The sequence below is a fragment of the Nycticebus coucang genome, chromosome 4 (assembly GCF_027406575.1).
Source record: "Nycticebus coucang isolate mNycCou1 chromosome 4, mNycCou1.pri, whole genome shotgun sequence".
NCBI classification, from domain to species: domain Eukaryota; kingdom Metazoa; phylum Chordata; class Mammalia; order Primates; family Lorisidae; genus Nycticebus; species Nycticebus coucang.
The window spans coordinates 138,106,289-138,125,693 of record NC_069783.1 but is presented as its reverse complement, the minus strand read 5'-3'; the positions used below and the strand labels follow the sequence as shown (position 1 = coordinate 138,125,693).

At 45.4% G+C, this 19,405-nt stretch overlaps 1 protein-coding gene across 1 annotated transcript; it reads left to right on the top strand.

Annotated features, from left to right (window-relative positions):
- The first annotated feature begins 1,443 nt into the window (after positions 1 to 1,443).
- On the top strand, positions 1,444 to 18,049 carry YWHAH (tyrosine 3-monooxygenase/tryptophan 5-monooxygenase activation protein eta). The gene is made up of 2 exons (XM_053587764.1): positions 1,444 to 1,777; positions 16,597 to 18,049. The coding sequence occupies exons 1-2, from the start codon at positions 1,691 to 1,693 to the stop codon at positions 17,248 to 17,250; spliced, it is 741 nt and encodes a 246-aa protein (XP_053443739.1). The 5' UTR covers positions 1,444 to 1,690; the 3' UTR covers positions 17,251 to 18,049.
- The last annotated feature ends 1,356 nt before the right edge of the window (positions 18,050 to 19,405 follow it).

The following is a 19,405-nucleotide window of genomic DNA, read 5'->3' as shown; positions in this document are numbered from 1 at the left end:
TGAGCCACCGTGCCCAGACTTGAAATAATTCTTTAAGTCCAAGTTCTCAGATAGCAAAACAGGTCTGCCTGGAAAAGGCCCAGCCCCCAGTCCCTCCCTTCTCCAGTGTAAAGTATTTTATTTTCAGGAACAAAAGTCCTGGCCTTCATGGCTTCCACCACCTCTAGTGGTTCCCAATTGCCCAAGGATACAGCCTCAAGTCTTCAACCTGGCAGTTAAGATATTCCAGAACTTGTTTTACCCGACCTCATTTCTGACTGGCAGGCCACTCTCACCACCTCCCTCTCCTCACCACCAGGCCTTTACCCAAGGCTGCACTCCGTGCCCTATTACCGTTTCCTAACTCACATCTCTTTTGTGGGCCTCACCGGCTCTTTTATATTTAGACCTTACCTCAGAGCCTGGGACTGTGTCTTATCTCCCCCTTTCTTCCCACCGCTTACCCCCATGCATACAGTGGGCTCAATAAAATTGGCAGTGGGCCTAAGACTCCTTCTCCTCTACTGCCCTTGGCATGTTGGACTTCAGACCGGGCCATTTTAGTCATTGGGATTTTCCTAGGGGCTGCTCAGCCCAGGGCCTGGCCTGAGGGACCCTCAGCCTCCAGTGACAGGACTTGCCTGTAGATCCAGTCCCCTGTTTGCCATAGGAGGAAGCCCGGCTTTCCGGTGGACTCAGACTCTGGCCCCACCACCTACAGGCTGTGTGACCTTGAGCAAGTCACTAAATGCTGTGCCCATCCGTGGGGTGGGTTGAGGATTAAATAGGGTTAATGCCTGTACAGGTCTTGCACTGGCCCGGCTCCTACGTGTGTCCTCAATGTTATTCATCCTAGCCAGGCCACCCAGACTCTCCCCTAATGGAAGGTACAGTGGGCTCAAGGCCACGTCTCAGGGTGGGGGCGCAATTCTGCAGCCCGGTGGGTGTGTGAGTGTGTGTGTCAGGGCTGTCACCAAGGATTCTGGCCCGGGCAGTGCAGACCGCGGCGCAGGGTGTGGCTCCGCAGAGCCCATTAGAGAGACCGCGGGAGCGAGCCTGACCCACCCCGCCGGGCTCGCGGCCTCCCGGTTTCTCCACCCGGAAGGTTTATATGCTTTGGGGGCCCTTCTCCAAGCCACATCTCTAACGTGGATTCAGTGGCGCTTTTCAGGGTGGGGCAGTGACAATGCGCTGCTTGTGCAGCCGCCATCACCGCGCCCTCTCCTCGGGCTCCGCAGTCCTCAGCCCGGCTCTCCCTTCTCCCACCTCCACCTCTGCGGCTGTAAAATGCAGCACTCGCACCGCGCCTGCGCGGCTTTCGGGGCTGGGCGGTGGCAGCAGTTATTTATAGTAGGTGACGTCACCTTGAAATAGACCGTTAGGGCTGGCCCGCCCTTCCCCCCTCCCACTCCCGCCGCTCCCCGCCGCCCCGACCGGCCGCTGCCACTGCGCAGGCGTCGTCCTGCCTTCCCATCCCCCCTGCAGGCGACCGCCTCTCCTCCCTTGGCGGCTTCAGCGGCGCGAGCCACAGCGCGCGCGGCGAGCCAGCGAGAGGGCGTGAGCGGCGGCGTTACCTGCAGCTTGCAGCCTCCGGCCGGCCGACGAGCCAGTGCGCGTGCGCGGCGGCGGCCTCGGCGGCGATCCCGGAGCAGACCCGCGGGCGAGCGAGCGAGCGGTGCCCGGCGCGAGGCGAGGCTGAGCCGCCAGTGACATGGGGGACCGGGAGCAGCTGCTGCAGCGGGCGCGGCTGGCCGAGCAGGCGGAGCGCTACGACGACATGGCCTCCGCCATGAAGGCGGTGAGCGCGCCTGGAGCCCGGGAGGCCGGCCGGGTCGCCCGGCGTTGGGGAGGGACGGGGCGTCCGGGTGGCGTTTCCCTCTTGTCCCGGGGCGACCCCACAACCTGGCTGGGCGCGGCCGCCCCCCCAGCAGCCCGCGCTTCCCGCGTCCGCCAGGCGCCCCGCCATTTCCTGAGGCTGGGCTCGGGAGTGGGGTCCCGGGGAGGGAGCGCTCCGGGTGGCGAATGCAGCCGGGCGGGCGGGCGGGGGTCGCCGCGTCCTAGCTCCTAGCCCTGGGTGCGGGGAGGAGGTGCCCAAGGAGAAGTGAGGGAGCCACGTTCTTCCTTCTAGACCGTTCTGCCGGACCTGGGGGCTCATCCCTTACTCTCCTTTCTCCACTCCCCAACTTGTAATAAAGAATCACCTAGTGCGTGGCGCCCTGTCTCTCCTGGTTTTCTCTGTCACGACCTGACGTCTCTAATGCCCTTCCGTTTTGCTCTGCTCGCCCTAATCATTCAGGTTCCACCTTAGCACGCCTGGGGTCTGGCTTTGTGTGCCAAGACACCTCCCCCTCCTTCTTTAGTGGGAGGAATGTCGACGTCCGGGGGGACCGGGGCGCGGAGGGTGTGGGCCCCAGGTTTGATGCTGCACCGTCTGCCAGGATAAAACGAGACGTGACTTCTCGGTCAGACGAACCTGTGCGCCTTTGCATTCCTGAGACCCTCCCAAATCGGTTCTGTAACTTGATTTCCGGTAGAGTGGTGCCCAGCCACACCCTAGCAAATACGGTGAATTTGACACCACCTGCATTTCTGAGACTTTGAGTTCTGGTCACCATGTCACTGTCCCTCTTTCTTTCTCTACGTTATTTTACATTTTTTTTTATATGAACATTCTCTTTGCGTCAAGGTCACACAGTGGTACGGATGCAACTGTGGCCAGCTACCTGCTATGTTCATCAAGCATACAACCTCCTGAAACCAGGGAGGATCCCCTCCGATTCCCTCTTAGACCAACTAAAGATTCAGAAATTTGAGGGGTGAGACTCGGGAATCTGCATTTTAACCAGCTCTCACAGGCAATTTTTAGCTGGCTTAAGTTTGAGAATTACTACCCTGGAATATAGCTAATATGTCCTTTAGAAGGAATTTCTTAAAGAAAAACTTTTAAAGATCTTCTAAAATTTTAAGTCATTTGAAAAAGTCATTTTAAGGCTTTTGTTACTAATATCAGATGAATGGGTGGTTGAGGCCAATATTTAAGCTTATTCAGGGAAGAAAGATACTTGAGTTTTCTTTCTTGTGGTGTCCATGTTACACATTTATCTAGGTATATTTGGAAACCAGCAACAGCAAGGCTCATTTCTTGATTCCTTGGTGATCCTGGTTTGAACACTTTGGCATGGTGCTGTGGTTAAAAAGAAGTTTTTCATCCAAACCAGGGAATGGTCTAGGTTTGGGGCCTAAATTTATGTAATCGTGGGGTTCCTCTTCTAAAAAATTAGTCTAAAATATAATTTTGCAAATTTATAGAAATGGGATTGGCTGAATGAGTGCATTTCCTTGGGTCCTTAAAGCTTAATTTTAAGATAAAGCTGCTTCACAGCAGGTCACACTTAAGTGAGCCTCTTCTCCCTAGTAACTGAGTGGTACTGGGATGATGTAGGCTGAAGCTTCTCTGGACATTTTGGTAAGGTCTTTGGTAACTCCATGGGTGGGACTTGAATGCTGTGGTGTTAGGAGCCCTTTGTGAAATAAAGATGATGAGAAGAAAGGATGGGGTTTGAAGGTGAATTGAGGTTAAGGAAAAATGGCTAGAAGCTACATCCTGAAACTATCAGAAACCTCAGGCAACTTGAGATGGGAAATAATGGAGAGAGATTTCCAGAATGAAATTTGGTTGGCGCCGAGAAGCTGGGTCTTCATAAGCAGGCTTGAAAGTGCTTTCCTGCAGCTAGCTTCTTGTGTCCACAGATCGTCTGAGGCATTAAGGTATTGTTTTGCAAACTAATGGAGCTTTCAGTATGCTGGGAGACTATAATATGTCTATGGGAAATGATTGATGAGTGGAAAAGCCTTCCAGCATTGAAAATTCAATCCAGACTTTAATTATGTCATCTTAGAATTGTGATAAACCATTTCCCCAAGATAATTCCTATCAAAAAAATACAAAAATATCAAAGCCCCTAAGACAAAGAAAAAGAAAAAATACACAAGTATGTCTGTTTTTTATGATAAAATTTTTTTGTCATGTAAATGAAATAGAATTGTTGGAAGGGACTTGGCAGGGGTCAGTGGAGAACACCTTATTTTTTTAATCTATTAAGTTGATGTTTATAGATAAATTCTTAATGTTATTGGGATGACTCAGTTTCCATTTTATTAGCATAAGCCTTAATGAGCTTCAATAACCCTCTGGGTTTACAGGAACGTAAAGGGCAGGTAAGTAGACTACTCTTAAGGAGGATGGAGCCGGGAACCTGAACTGAGGGTATGTTCTGATGCCACCACTCTTGTGACCTTGAAACTTATCTATTGGCTTCAGGTTCTCTGAAGTATAAATCTAGTAATGTTGGTGTTACTAACGAGTCAGTTTTCACCTTTGATCTTCTAACTTCTCTGTTTCCTTTATAATTTAAATGGTCATCTAATAATGCCTACCTGTAATGATTGATGTTCCTCATTCTACTCACATATTAGAAACGATGGTGTTGCCTCATCAGTTGAGAGCGGTGATTCCTGGCCTCACCCCATAATTTGAAGAGGCAAAAGGTCTTTGTGAAATGAAGTGTAAAGGAGTATCTTCAGGCTTTCTTTATCTCATACCTAGTCGCTTCATAGAGTGTAATAGTGGGAATAAACATTGGGAAAGATTCTAGAACTCAAGTCCTTTTACAATCCATAACCTCTGTGAGATGGGTAGAACACTATTTTATGAGAACTATGACATAAACTTATGAAATGGAATTAGTGCATAAGACTGAGTGATTTATGGACAAAGGGAAAATAACCAGATTTCCAGTGAATATTGATAAGTAGACACAATTCATTCGTATCTCTTAACTGCCATAAGTCAACTATTTTATATAAAAATGTAGGTGGTAATCATGAAGTTATAACAATTATCTGGGGTGGCATGATGTTTTAACACTGATGCCCAGTCGATGGCAGTGTTGACAAGATGGGGAAAAATACATTTGAAGGTTTTGAAGAATATCTATAGAAATCTTAAGTGCAGGAAACAAAACTACAGTTTAAGGAAAGAAATAGGAGTCAGGGAAGAAGAGGCCCTTGGCCCACCAAAGGCAAAAGTCTCTTCTGACAGCTGTGAGATTATGGGAAGTGGGGAAATGAGCAGGTGCTATGTAAAAGGAGAGCAGGACCACATGGCCCAGGGTGAGATAAGCTCTGAGTTCAGATAGTAATGGGTGATTTTGCAGTGTATTCAAGTGTGGGTAGTATTAAATCTTTAGAACCATGCTGATACTACAGTTTGAAATATGTAAAAATAAGGGAATCCTATTTCCCACTGACTGGTCACTTGAAATGTAATTATCTCAGTCATTTATTATATGAGGTAGGAAGAAAGCCTTTCTAGATTATTGTAATAGTCTGGATTAACAAATTAACTCCTTATGAGTTGTATTTAACTCATGCTAGTTTTTTTTGTTTTTTTTTTTTGAGACAGTCTCATTATGTTGCCCTTGGTAGAGTGCTGTGGCATCACAGCTCACAGCAACCTCAAACTCTTGGACTTAAGCGATTCTCTTGCCTTGGCATTGCTGTTTAGCTGGCCTTGGCCAGGTTTGAACCCACCAGCCTGGGTGTATGTGGCCGGCACCCTACCCACTGAGCTACAGGCGCCACCTAACTCATGCTAGTTTTGAGCTCAGGGCCTCAGGAAACACATATAACTCAGAGGTCTTGCACATTGACTGCCACACTAGAAAAAAGTTTTCTTCCTGGGGTCATGGGGTTTTATTAGGTCAAGAGACGAGTTATCTATGCTTCATGAGGCACCAGGCCCCAAACTAGCATAAGTTAAATACAGCTCAGATAGCAGTTAATGTGCTTGATCTAATAAAACACCATGGTCCCAAGGAAAAATACTTTTTTCTAGTGTGGCAGTCAGTGTGTTACAAGGTACTTCAGGTGGCAAAACAGCTCACATAGCTTTGTTGCAATGATGTAGGAGTTGTGGCTCCTCATATGGGTTTGGGTTCCTGAACTATCCCCTGAAGAGATTTTTCCACAATTAAGGATTGGCTCCCTTAAACCGAAAATGTATGTTTTCATCTTTTTCTCGGATTTTATATTAGTGGTGGACTGTATTGTCACACATATCCAGAAATGTGGTTTGGAAGTGGGGATGCCGTATGTGTTCTTGTTAAGTTCAGTAAGTATGAAGTTTTTTTTTTTTTTAAGAGATAAGAGTCTCACTTTATCACCTTCGGTAGGCTTAGGCGATTCTCTTACCTCAGCCTCCCAAGTAGCTGGGACTACAGGCGCCCACCACAACGCCCGGCTACTTTTTTTTTGTTGTTGCAGTTTGGCTGGGGCTGGGTTTGAACCTGCCACCCTCTGTATATGGGGCTGGCACCCTACTCACTGAGCCACAGGTACCGCCCAAGTATGAAGTTTTTATTTTACTTATTAGGTACTAATTAAATGTAGCTGTCATTCTACGTGTATGTTCTCATTGTAATCTTTTTTTTTTTTTCTTTTTTGAGAGTCTCACTTTGGTGCCCTGGGTAGAGTTCTGTGGCTTCATAGCTCACAGCAACCTCAAATTCTTGGGCTGAGGCAATTCATTGCCTCAGCCTCCCTAGTAGCCAGGACTACAGGCGCCCGCTACAACACCCAGCTGTTTTTTAGAGATGGGTCTGCTCTTGCTCAGACTGGTCTTGCACTCAAGAGCTCAGGCAATCCACCCTCCTCAGCCTTCCAGAGTACTAGGATTATAGGCATGAGCCTCGGTGCCCGGCCCTTGTAATCTTCTTTTTTTTTTTTAATTAAACATTTTTTTCCCCTTTAAACTCCTAAATGTTTTCCAGGACTCATTTATTCTTTATGACAACCTGGATTAACTCCATTTTACAAATGAAACTTTTAAAAGAGGTTATTTTTCTCATGGTCAAGCAGCTAGTAAGTTGTGAAGCCAAGAGTTGAACTCTTGAATTTAGAGGTCTCACTTTAACTAAACACTGTATAATAATAGCCCTGTGAGGGTAAAGGATAATTATGTCTTGTGTATATTTTGGTATATTAACCATTGTTAACATTGGTGACTAAATTCCAAGCACTTTATACAAGTGGGCTTACTAAATTTTATCTTTTGGATGCAAGTCTTTTTTGTCAAGTTTGAGTAAAAACAATCTACCGCTTATGGGTTTTAGCTACTGCAGAGAAGCAAAAGAGGGAAACTCACAGATTTGGATTTTGATAGCTGTGAAGGCCAGAGGGTTTGTTGTTGTTGTTGAATTTGACTTCCTGCGGTGAATTAAGTACAGGACTGCATTACATTTCACTTGGGGGTATTTTAAGACATTGTTTCATATCCTTGGTACCAATTATTTGTCCATATTGCCTGTAATTTTAAAGCTCATAGGCCCCCATATTTCTGTCTTTGGGTTGCTGGTAAAATTCCTCCTAGTGTCCAAGCAGAGTCAGCTTGTCATCTGCCCCAGCATTTTGGTGCTCTTTCCTACTCTGCTCTGCTGCAGCGACATTCCCTTCTGCAGCAGTGGGTGTTGGCACTTCATGATCTGAACCTGGCACGGCTTCTGAAGCCTTCCATCCTGGTGCCTTCCAGGTACAGTAGCATGCTGTCATGCCATTCAGATAGTTGTATTTAATCCCTACCAATCCCTATGAAAATGTTCAATTATGTCAAAAGCCAGGCAAAGGCAGTCTCTTAATCATACAAGAATAGATATTTTATTTGAGTAATTTTTTTTTTTTTTTTTGCAGTTTTTGGCTGGGGCTGGGTTTGAACCCGCCACCTCCAGCATATGGGGCCAGTGCCCTACTCCTTTGAGCCACAGGCACTGCCCTATTTGAGTAATATTTAGCTTAGAGTGAACATTACCTAAAATTGTCTGCTCTGAGCTTGAAGTTCAGCCTATTTTGTGTGGTTTATAGAACTGCAGCCTTTTCCTGGTGAGGGTAGAGGGCTTGCCTGGGCTCTGGTTTGGGATGTTTCGTGGCCTGTAGGGAGTGAGTGGTCTGATGTTGGGTGCTTTGCCAGCTTGGGGTCAGGCCATTAACTTGGGAAAGAGCCAAAAAGCTCTTTCATCTCTCTAGGTCAATTTTTTTTTTTTTTAAAAAACACAGGTTCTGCCAAAGAAGCTTAAAGATTTTATGATGTGGTTATGTTTACTTAATTGTTTGTGAGAATAGTTTTCTTTTGTTATGAACTCTTAAAAGGAAGCCTGTTGATAGCATTGAAGTGTGGATAACTATACAGGATGGGCCAGTAGCTTGTGTGTAGTGTTTGCCCAGTATTAGTTTTGGTGCTGGTTATTTCCCAGATTAAGGACTTCTGAATTTTCCTAAGTAGTCCCTGTGCTATTTTTGGCAGTGGATCTATTTTTACTCACAAACACATAGTTTATTGCCTTGTGAGTAGCAGAAGGAGGCCCTTAGGGATTTTTGAGTAAGCAAATGGTGTCATAGGAAGATAAATGAATTAGCAGGACAAGTCATTTGTGACATTTAGTAATGCTGTGTAGTCCCAGAGCAAAGGAAATTTGTGGAGTGACCCGAGACTGGGAATGAGACATCATAAATGGCTGGCAGGGAGTCCAGTCCTTAAAAGAAGTGGAAAGGACAGCTACTCAGGAGACTGAGGCAAGAGAATCGCCTAAGCCCAAGAGCTGGAGGTTTCTGTGAGCTGTGACGCCACAGCACCTTACAAAGTGAGACTCTGTTTCTAAAAAAAGAAAAAAAAAAGTGGAAAGGAGTATACACGGGAAGGGTGTAAGTAGGATTAGATGAGGGTGGGGAGCTGGGCAGGAGATCAGGAAGGCATAGGCTGTGAGCAGAGGTGGTGAAGTCCCTCAGGTGGGTTGTAGCCATGTGAAGACTTAGTGCCTAGAGCTGCACTCTGAGGGCAGCTGTGTGGAGAAATGAGTGTTGTGGCTCTAGAGTGGAAAGAAGGTTGAGAACTTGTCTAGGGCTATCTCTAAAATTTTATGTTTTGTCTTTGCTTCATGTTCCTAATTAGAAACTATTTGGAGCCAAGTTTAGTGGTGGTATTAGTCCCAGTTCCAGGCCAGCCTGGGCTAAATATAGCAAGACCTCATCTTAAAAGAAAAGAAAAATTATTTGGAAACCTATGATTGTAGAGATGCAATAAATGTATGTCATCTCCCTAAATGATGATCATCCAACTGATTTGCTGTGAAGCTGTTGGAACTAATAGTGTGTCCTGTGTGCCTCCCAGTGTCTGCTTCTCTTAGTACTTTTTTTTTTTTTTTGTAGAGACAGAGTCTCACTGTACCATCCTCAGGTAGAGTGCCATGACATCACACGGCTCACAGCAACCTCTAACTCTTGGGCTTACGCGATTCTCTTGCCTCAGCCTCCCAAGCAGCTGGGACTACAGGCGCCCGCCACAACGCCCGGCTATTTTTTGTTGCAGTTTGGCCGGGGCTGCGTTTGAACCTGCCACCCTCGGCATATGGGGCCGATGCCCTACTCACTGAGCCTCAGGCACCACCCTTCTTAGTACTTTTTTTTTTAGAGACAGAGTCTAACTTTAATGCCCTCGGTAGAGTGCCATGGCGTCACAGCAACCTCCAGCTCTTGGGCTTAGGCGATTCTCTTGCCTCAGCCTCCTGAGTTTCTGGGACTACAGGTGCCCGCTACAATGCCCAGCTATTTTTTGTAGAGACGGAGTCTCACTGTACCGCCCTCGGGTAGAGTGCCGTGGCATCACACGGCTCACAGCAACCTCTAACTCTTGGGCTTACGCGATTCTCTTGCCTCAGCCTCCCGAGCAGCTGGGACTACAGGCGCCCGCCACAACGCCCGGCTATTTTTTTGTTGCAGTTTGGCCGGGGCTGGGTTTGAACCCGCCACCCTCGGCATATGGGGCCGGTGCCCTACTCACTGAGCCTCAAGCACCGCCCTCTCTTAGTACTTTTCATCAGTTCTCCTGGCTCCTGTGTTTTGGTATTTGAAGTGCTTGGAAGTGGTTGCTAACGTTAATGGAGATTCTTTTTTCTTTTTTTTTTTTTTTCAGCTGGTCCAGGCTGGGATTGAACCTGCCAGCCTTGGTATATGTGGCCCGTGCCCTACCCACTGAGCTATGGGTACTGCCTGAGATTCTTTATTTTTTTTTTTTAAAGAAAGGTGGGAGGGATTTTTATCTTTCTTTATTTTTCAGTTTTCGGCCGGGGCTGGGTTTGAACCCACCACCTCTGGTATATGGGGCCAGCGTCTGACTCCTTGAGCCACAGGCACCGCCCTGCCTGAGATTCTTAATAAATACCACTAATTAAGACTGGTCATGACTCGGCACCTGTAGCTCAAGTGGCTAAGGCACCTGCCACATACACCAGAGCTGGAGGGTTCAAATCCAGCCTGGGCCTGCCAAAAAAGCAACAGTGACAACTATAACCAAAAAATAGACGGGCGTTGTGGTGGGCGCCTGTAGTCCCAGCTACTTGGGAGACTGAGGCAAGAGAATCGCTTAAGCCCAAGAGCTGGAGGTTGCTATGAGCTGCGATGCCACGGCACTCTACCCAGGGCGACAGCTTGAGACTGTCTCAAAAAAAAAAAAAAAAGACTGGTCATAAATTTTTTTTTTTTTTTTTGAGACACAGTCTCACTGTGTTGCCCTTGGTAGAGTGCTATGGCATCATAGCTCATAGCAACCTCAAACTTAGGGGCTTACACGATTCTCTTGCCCCAGCCTCCCAAGTAGCTAGGACTACAGGCGTCCGCCACAATGCCCGGCTATTTTTTGTTGCAGTTGTCGTTGTTTAGCTGGCCTGTGCCAGGTTTGAACCTGCCACCCTCGGTGTATGTGGCTGGCACACATAACCACTGTGCTATGGGTGCCGAGCCTTGAATGTTTTTTGTTTTAATGGGTCATCTGATTTTACTTGGGTCTGTAATTTTCCAGTCTGGGGAAAATTAAATTTTTGTTAGTTATCTGATCAAATAATAAAGCTATGTTCATTCTGTAAGTTTCTTTTGTTAACTGAGTACCAGGAGTTTTAAAACTACATTTAAATGTATCCAGTTATTTCCTAGTTAGGCTCTGGCTGGGGTTCTAAGAACAATATTTACTTGCTTAGTTATGTTAGTCACCCTCAGCTGATGTTGATAGTGATTCATTCAGACTGGCAGGCAACCAGATGATTGTTACATAAATACTAATACTCCCCCCCCTCAGGGTGGAGGGAGGGTAATGGGTGGGGCCACACCTACGGTGCATCTTAGAATGGGTACAGGCAAAACTTACTAAAGGCAGAATACAAATGTCTACATACTATAACTAAGAAAATGCCATGAAGGCTACGTTGAACAGTTTGATGAGAATATTTCAGATTGTATATGAAACCAGCACATTGTACCCCTTGATTGCACAAATGTACACAGCTATGATTTAACAATAAAAAAAAATAAAAAGATCAAAGAGAAAAGAAGAAAAAAGGAAAACAACAAGATGCAGATTGTTGGGGTGATTCTCAGGGCCTAGAATCTCAGAAAGTGTAAATTTTTTCAAAGTGTATTTGAAAAGACATATATTCAGTTTGTACATCCTGACAACAGTGGAATGCTAATAACATTTAATTTCCTTGACTTCTAACCTCCTCAACCTGCTGTGCTGCTGGAATGGGTCTGTAAATCAAAACACACTCAATTGCATGGGGGACTTATACACGACATATTATTTCATTTCAAACTGCCTGGTGATTTTTAAAAACACCAGTCACAATAGTATTTATGCTGTTTTTGTTTTTCCTAAGTCTTCTCAATCATGCTGCAACTAGTTAAAACCAGGCATCAGAAATGGTACAAAATAAAGAAGAATGCAGAAAAGAAACTGAAAAATTGATGAGAGAGGTCAGAATATCCCTGACATCTCTCCTACCCCAACTGTTCTAAATGTTCTTTCATTTTCAATAAAAAAAAATTTGGAAAAAAAAAATAAATAAATACTAATACTCCTAGTAAATGATTTTTCTAATAAAGGTGTCACTAAATATTGCCCAGAGCCTTTTTTGGCAGTTTATTCCTGTTGGAGAAAGGATAGGCTACCATGAATTCTAGAAACTCTGAGGTACACCCCACCGGTACTTCATTTACGTTACTAGAGTTAACCTCAGCCTCGTGCCTTACCACACCTTTCACTTGTGCTCAGGAAAAATGGAATCATACGATGCTGGTTTCCATCATTTGGGCTCATCCTCCTTATTTTGCTTTTGATGTCCAGAAAGGTTGTGTTTGTTTAAGGTCACACAGCTAGCTCAGACTAAACTCCAGATGTTTTAGGTTTCAGAAATTACACTGCCTCTTGTACACACAGTATGATACTAAATGGATTTCAGCTACACACTGAATTTTAATGTCATACCCTGGGAAGTTACCTTGGCGTATCTTTGCAGTAGTCTTACAAAAGCAGCTTGTTGCTCCCAGGATGAAGTATGCTGGGACTCCTAGATACCATTTGCATTTAATATCAGATGGCGGCAGTCAGGTTTAATTACTAAAATCAAGGAGTGCTCCAAATTCAGTTGTTTGCCTCATGGTTTTATTGAATGTTGCCCTAGAAAAGTGAGTTATTCTAGAGGATTCACACATTCTGAATTTTGTCAGAGTATTTGGGATGGAATTTTGATTTAGAAAGGTTGCTTCCCTTGGCGGCGCCTGTGGCTCAAGGAGTAGGGCCCCTGTCCCATATGCCAGAGGTGGCAGGTTCAAACTTGGTCCCATATGCCAGAGGTGGCAGGTTCAAACTTAGCCCTGGCCAAAAACCACAAAAAGAAAGGTTGCTTCCCGCCTGTAGTCCCAGCTACTCGGGAGGCTGAGGCAAGAGAATTGCTTAAGCCCAGGAGTTGGAGGTTGCTGTGAGCTGTGTGAGGCCACGGCACTCTACCGAGGGCCATAAAGTGAGACTCTGTCTCTACAAAAAAAAAAAAAAAAGACATTCTCTCTCATTAGAGCATGTCAACTTTCTTAGAAAGGTTGCTTCCTTAAGAGACTAAGTTATTAAATATTTCCAAAGTCTTTTTGTATTTGCAGTAAGAAAATGTGAATGTTTAAAGTCACTGGGAGAAAAAAACCAGTGGAGTTAGAGGTTCTTCAACTGGATTTGAAGGGAGCATGGATTTTGGATTAGTGGTAGACGGCCAGATCACAGAGAGAAGGACGGAGACTACTCATTTTTATGTATGAGGAAAAAATGAGAAATTTGGCTTGACTGGAGTGGAGGCAGCCCTCCTGGGGAATTAGTCAAGGACCATACCTAAAAAAGAAGTGGGGTTTGGTTGATGTGAGTAGGCAGAGGAGGGGAGACATAACCCTGGGTTAAGGATTTACAGAAATAGAGTATGGGTCCTGGGAACAGGAGGAAATGGGGAAATTAAGGGAGGCAACTGGTGTTTCTATTTTGTCTGGGGTTTGAGAGATTGCTTGTTTTACTTTGTTAAGAACTTGTTGGATCCCTTATCTTGGAGGAAAAAAACCCCAAAACAAGTTCTCTGATTTTTATATATAATAATGAGTACACTTATTGCTTATGTTCTTAAACCACCAGTTCCCCCCAATAAACCATCATTTTTTTTTTTTTACAGTTTTGGCCAAGGCTAGGCTCAAACCTGCCACCCCCAGTATATGGGGCCAGCACCCTACTCCTTGAGCCGTAGGCGCTGCCTTGTTTTTTTTTTTTTTAATAAATAAAATAAGGCCAGGTGCAGTGGCCTATAATCCTAGCACTGTGGGAGGCCGAGGTGGGTGGATTGCTTGAGCCTAGGAATTTGGGACCAGCCTGAGCAAAGTGTGACCCCATGTCTACTAAAAATAGAAAAATTAGCTGGGTATTGTGGAGGATGCCTATAGTCCCAGCTACTTGGGAGGCTGAACCAAAAGGATCTCTTGATCCCAAGAGTTTGAGGTTGCTGTGAGCTATTATGATGCCACAGCACTTTACCCAGGTTGACTGACACTCAGTCTCAAAAAAAAAAAAGGTAAAATAAAATTTGTTTCTGCACAGCCCAGCCATCTCAGTTCATTTTAAGTTTGTCTGAATATGCTGTCGTTAACTTTCGCTGTTGACCTTGGCTTTTTCCCTTCACTGGTGGAGGTTCTGTCCTTATAGTTTGGTTTAAGTAAAACCTTTTCTGTTTAGTATTTTATGGTTTCCTAAAGTGCTTTAGTTTGTTTCCTTTTTTACAATTAAAGGCGTTCACCAGTAGGTCATATTAAGGAATGCTTCTATTTTGTGGAAGAAGATACAGGCTCTTTTGAAGGCTTGTGAAATGTGCTAGGTCAACTTAGCAAATTAGTGGCTTTGCTTGTGCCCAGACCAGGGTTTTCTGATTGTACTTCTGTATATCATCTAGGGATGCTGAACCAGTAACCACAAACCAGGTAACTTAAAATCACAGAAATGTATTTTCTCATAGTTCTGGAGGGTGGAAGTCGGAAATTGAGGTGTTGGCAGGGCCATTCTCCTTCCAGAGGCTCTCTCTTAGCTTCTAGTGGCTTCTGGCACCTTTTGGTATTCCTTGGGCTGCCCCCATTGTTGCATAGTGTCTCCCTGTGTGTGATTCTCCAAATCTCCTTATAAGGGTACCAGCCACTGGGTTTAGGGCACACCCTCACCCAGGATGATTGCATCTTAATTAATTACATAAAGCAAAGACCCTATTTCCAAATAAGGTCACATTCACAGGTACCTGGGATTAGGACACCACAGATCTTTCAACCATTCAGCTCAGCGGCTAAGGTGCCAGCCATATACACTGGAGCTGGCAGGTTTGAACCCAGTCTGGGCCTGCCAAACAACAATGACAACTAGAACCAAAAAATAGCCAGACGTTGTGGTGGGTGCTTGTAGTCCCAGCTACTTGGGAACCTGAGACAAAAGAATGGCTTAAGCCTGGGAGTTGGAGGTTGCTGTGAGCTGTAATGCCAGGACACTACCCAGGGCGATAGCTTGAGGCTGTCTCAAAAAAAAAAAAGTCTAGTGCTGTTTCTACTAACTACATAGCTAGTGCACTTGCAGTTGGCATGGAGAACTAGGAGAATCTAGAGCAGTGGTTCTCAACCTTCCTAATGCCGCAATCCTTTAATACAGTTCCTCATGTTGCGGTGACCCCCAACCATAAAATTATTTTTGTTGCTAAATAACTTTTTATTTTTTTGTAGAGACCGAGTCTTATTTTATCTACCCCGGTAGAGTGCCGTGGCATCACAGCTCATAGCAACCTCCAACTCCTGTGCTTAGGCAATTCTCTTGCCTCAGCTTCCTGAGTAGCTGTGACTAGATGCCCATCACAACACCCGGCTATTTTTTTTTTTTTTTTTTGTAGTTTGGCCCGGTTTGGCCCAAGCTGGGTTTGAACCCACCACCCTCAGTATATGGGGCCGGCACCCTGCCCACTGAGCCACAGGTGCTGCCCACATTGCTAAATAATTATATGGTTGGGGATCACCACAACATGAAGAACTGTATTAAAGGGTCACGGCATTAGGAAGGTTGAGAACCACTGATCTAGAGCTTATGAAATTTTAACTCTTTGATCTGGGATGATCGATGCTTCCATCCTTGGTGGTCAGGCAGGGTTTCCTGTCAGATAATTAGAGTAAATCTGATACTGAGTAGCTGTGCTTCCTTCCACTAATGCATTATTCCTTCTGGCTTGGGGGACTAACAGTGGAATTCCATGTGTGACCACACAGAACAAGGCTCTGGCCATTAGATCTGTGTGATGTTTGATATTATCTGAAGCTCCTGTCCATAATATGTATTTGAGGAGTGATTGGTTCTCTCAAGAGTATAAAGCTGGAAGTAGAATCCAGGAACGGTATTCCAGTCTCTTGTCTTTGACTATTTGACAAAGGGATTGCACAGTCTTGTTCAGAGTATTTTTTGCAGAATAGCTGAGCCTCAAGGTTTCCTTCCCCACCATGACATACAGCCACCTCATACTACCAGTCTTTTCTTGACATCTGCATTCCTCTACCGGTAGGAAAGCAACATCATTAAGACTTGAATTATGAATTTCTCCAGCTCCTATCACTTCCTGTTTTGAGTTCTAAGTATTTACCTCTTCTACTAGACTAGTGTCTTCCTTTTGATAGGATCCTTGTCTGTGTTGGTTTTGTCCATGAGTGGTGGTTATTCTCTAGTAACTTGTTCATAATTTTTTTTATTTTGTAGAGACAGAGTCTCACTGTACTGCCCTCGGTAGAGTGCCATGGTGTTACATGGCTCACAGCAACCTCTAACTCTTGGGCTTATGCGATTCTCTTGCCTCAGCCTCCCGAGCAGCTGGGACTACAGGCGCCCGCCACAACACCCGGCTATTTTTTTTGTTGTTGTTGTTGCAGTTTGGCCGGGGCTGGGTTTGAACACGCCACCCTCGGCATATGGGGCCGGCGCCCTACTCACTGAGCCACAAGGCACCGCCCAATTTTGTTTTTTAGTTGTCGTTGTTGCAGTTTTTTTTTGGCTGGGACTGGGTTTGAACCTGCCACCTCTGGTATAGGGAGCCGCCCCCCCTAATTCTGTGTTTGAGAAGGATTGTTGATTATATGGAAGAAAATGTTCTTTCCAAGATTTTTCGATTTTGCTCTCAATATTTTTCTTTTCGGGTTTTGCAGGTGACAGAGTTGAATGAACCTCTCTCCAATGAAGATCGAAATCTCCTCTCTGTGGCCTATAAGAATGTGGTTGGTGCCAGGCGATCTTCCTGGAGGGTCATTAGCAGCATTGAGCAGAAAACCATGGCTGATGGAAATGAAAAGAAATTGGAGAAAGTTAAAGCTTACCGGGAGAAGATTGAGAAGGAGCTGGAGACCGTTTGCAATGATGTCCTGGCTCTGCTCGACAAGTTCCTCATCAAGAACTGCAATGATTTCCAGTACGAGAGCAAGGTGTTTTACCTGAAAATGAAGGGTGATTACTACCGCTACTTGGCAGAGGTAGCTTCTGGGGAGAAGAAAAACAGTGTGGTGGAAGCTTCTGAAGCTGCCTACAAGGAAGCCTTTGAAATCAGCAAAGAGCAAATGCAGCCAACACATCCCATCCGGCTGGGCCTGGCCCTCAACTTCTCTGTGTTCTACTATGAGATCCAGAATGCACCTGAGCAAGCCTGCCTCTTAGCCAAACAAGCCTTCGATGATGCGATAGCTGAGCTGGACACTCTAAACGAGGATTCCTATAAGGACTCCACACTCATCATGCAATTGCTGCGAGACAACCTTACCCTCTGGACAAGCGACCAGCAGGATGAAGAAGCAGGAGAAGGCAACTGAAGAGCCTTCGGGTCCCTCACCCTTCCTTCACCCACCACCCCATCATCACCAATTCTTCCTTGCCACAATCACTAAATATCTAGTGCTAAACCTATCTGTATTGGCAGCACAGCTACTCAGATCTGCTCTCCTGTCCCTTGGAAAGCAGTTTCAGATAAATCTTCATGGGCATTGCTGGACTGATGGTTGCTTTGAGCCCACAGGAGCTCCCTTTTTGAATTGTGCAGAGAAGTGAATGAGGCATTTCACTATGCCTGCTGATTAGGGAAATCCAGGTGAAAGTAACGGGGGAGATTAGAAAGGAGAATTAGCCAACACAGGCTACAGTTGATATTTAAAAGATCATTTAAAACAACCTGATAGTGTTTTGTTAAGCAGTCCATCTTGTGCATGCAAAAATGAATTCACCCCTCCCACCTCTTTTCTTCAGCTAATGGAAAACTGTTAAGGGAAGCTGATACAGAGAGACAACTTGCTCCTTTCCATCAGCTTTATAATAAACTGTTAACGTGAGGTTTCAGTAGCGCCTTGTTTTGCCTCTTTAAATTATGATGTGCACAGACCTTCTTTTCAATGCAATGCATCTAAAGTTTTGATACTTGTAACTTTTTTTTTGGTTGCGATTGTTTAAGAATCATGGATTTATTTTTTGTAACTCTTTGGCTATTGTCCTTGTGTATCTGACAGCACCATGTGTGTCAGCCCATGTCAATCAAGATGGGTGATTATGAAATGCCAGACTTCTAAAATAAATGTTTTGGAATTCAATGGGTAAATAAATGCTGCTTTGGGGATGTTATTTCTATGTGTATGGTCTTGATTTTTCCTCTCTCAAGGAGCTGTTTTAATTTGTCACCATTCTGGTTTGAGTCCTTCAAACGCTGAAGTATTTGTAGCACGGTATTTAAGTTTTACTGCCCTCTGATTCCATATTTTGCAGTACACAGTTAAAACTCATAGATTTTAAGTAGTAGTTTGCTATGAACCCAGCTGACACAATCTCTCCAACCCATCTTGGTAACGAACCAATGCTTGTAAATGAGCCTAGCAGAACAAAATGCAGTCTTCCACAATAGAGCACTCCTGAAAGGTTGCGGTCTGTGTTTAACTTGGGGGGAGGGTGTTGCTTAACCCACCCTGGAATGTTGGTTGATGTTTAACACTGGAGGGAAATATACTGAGTTTATAAATGTCCTCACATTTTCTTAATATTCTTCCCGTAGTAGATGTACTAAAAAGGGGCACAGCCTGATCCCTGAAGTAATCTTTAGTGAAGAGTCTCAGGCCGTCGCCCTGGGTAGAGTGCTGTGGCGTCACAGCTCACAGCAACCTCAAACTTGGGCTTAAGCAATTTTCTTGCCTTAGCCTCCCAAGCAGCTGGGATTACAGGTGCCTGCCCCAAAGCCCAGCTATTTTTTGGTTGTAGTTGTTGTTTGGCAGGCCCTGGGCTGGATTTGAACTCACCAGCTCTGGTGTATGTGGCTGGCATTCTATCCACTGAGCTACAGGCACTGAGCCTCTTTAGTGATTATTGTTAAGAAAGGTTTAGGCAGCTCGGTGCCTGTGGCTCAAGGGCTAAGGCGCCAGCCACATACACCTGAGCTGGCAGGTTCGAATCCAGCTTGGGGCCCACCAAACAATAATGACGGCTGCAACCAAAAAATAGCTGGGCGTTGATGCGGGCGCCTGTAGTCCCAGCTACTTGGGAGGCAGAGGCAGGAGAATCGCTTGAGCCCAGGAGTTGGAGGTTGCTGTGAGCTGTGATGTAACAGCACTCTACCCAAGGCAGCAGCTTGAGGCTCTGTCTTAAAAAAAAAAAAAAAAAAAACAAAAAAAAAAACAGGGCGGCGCCTGTGGCTCAGTCAGTAGGGTGCCGGCCCCATATACCGAGGGTGGCAGGTTCAAACCCGGCCCCGGCCAAACTGCAACCAAAAAAATAGCCGGGCGTTGTGGTGCACGCCTGTAGTCCCAGCTACTTGGGAGGCTGAGGCAAGAGAATCGCTTAAGCCCAGGAGTTGGAGGTTGCTGTGAGCTGTGTGAGGCCACGGCACTCTACCGAGGGCCATAAAGTGAGACTCTGTCTCTACAAAAAAAAAAAAATAAAAAAAAAATAAAAAAAAAAAAAAAAAAAAAAAAAAAACAAAGAAGGGCGGCG

Coding starts and splice junctions, on each gene's coding strand:
- YWHAH (XM_053587764.1), top strand. CDS start 1,691: ATGGGGGACCGGGAGCAGCTGCTGCAGCGGGCGCGGCTGGCCGAGCAG. Junction 1,778..16,596: donor TGGCCTCCGCCATGAAGGCG/GTGAGCGCGCCT, acceptor CGGGTTTTGCAG/GTGACAGAGTTGAATGAACC.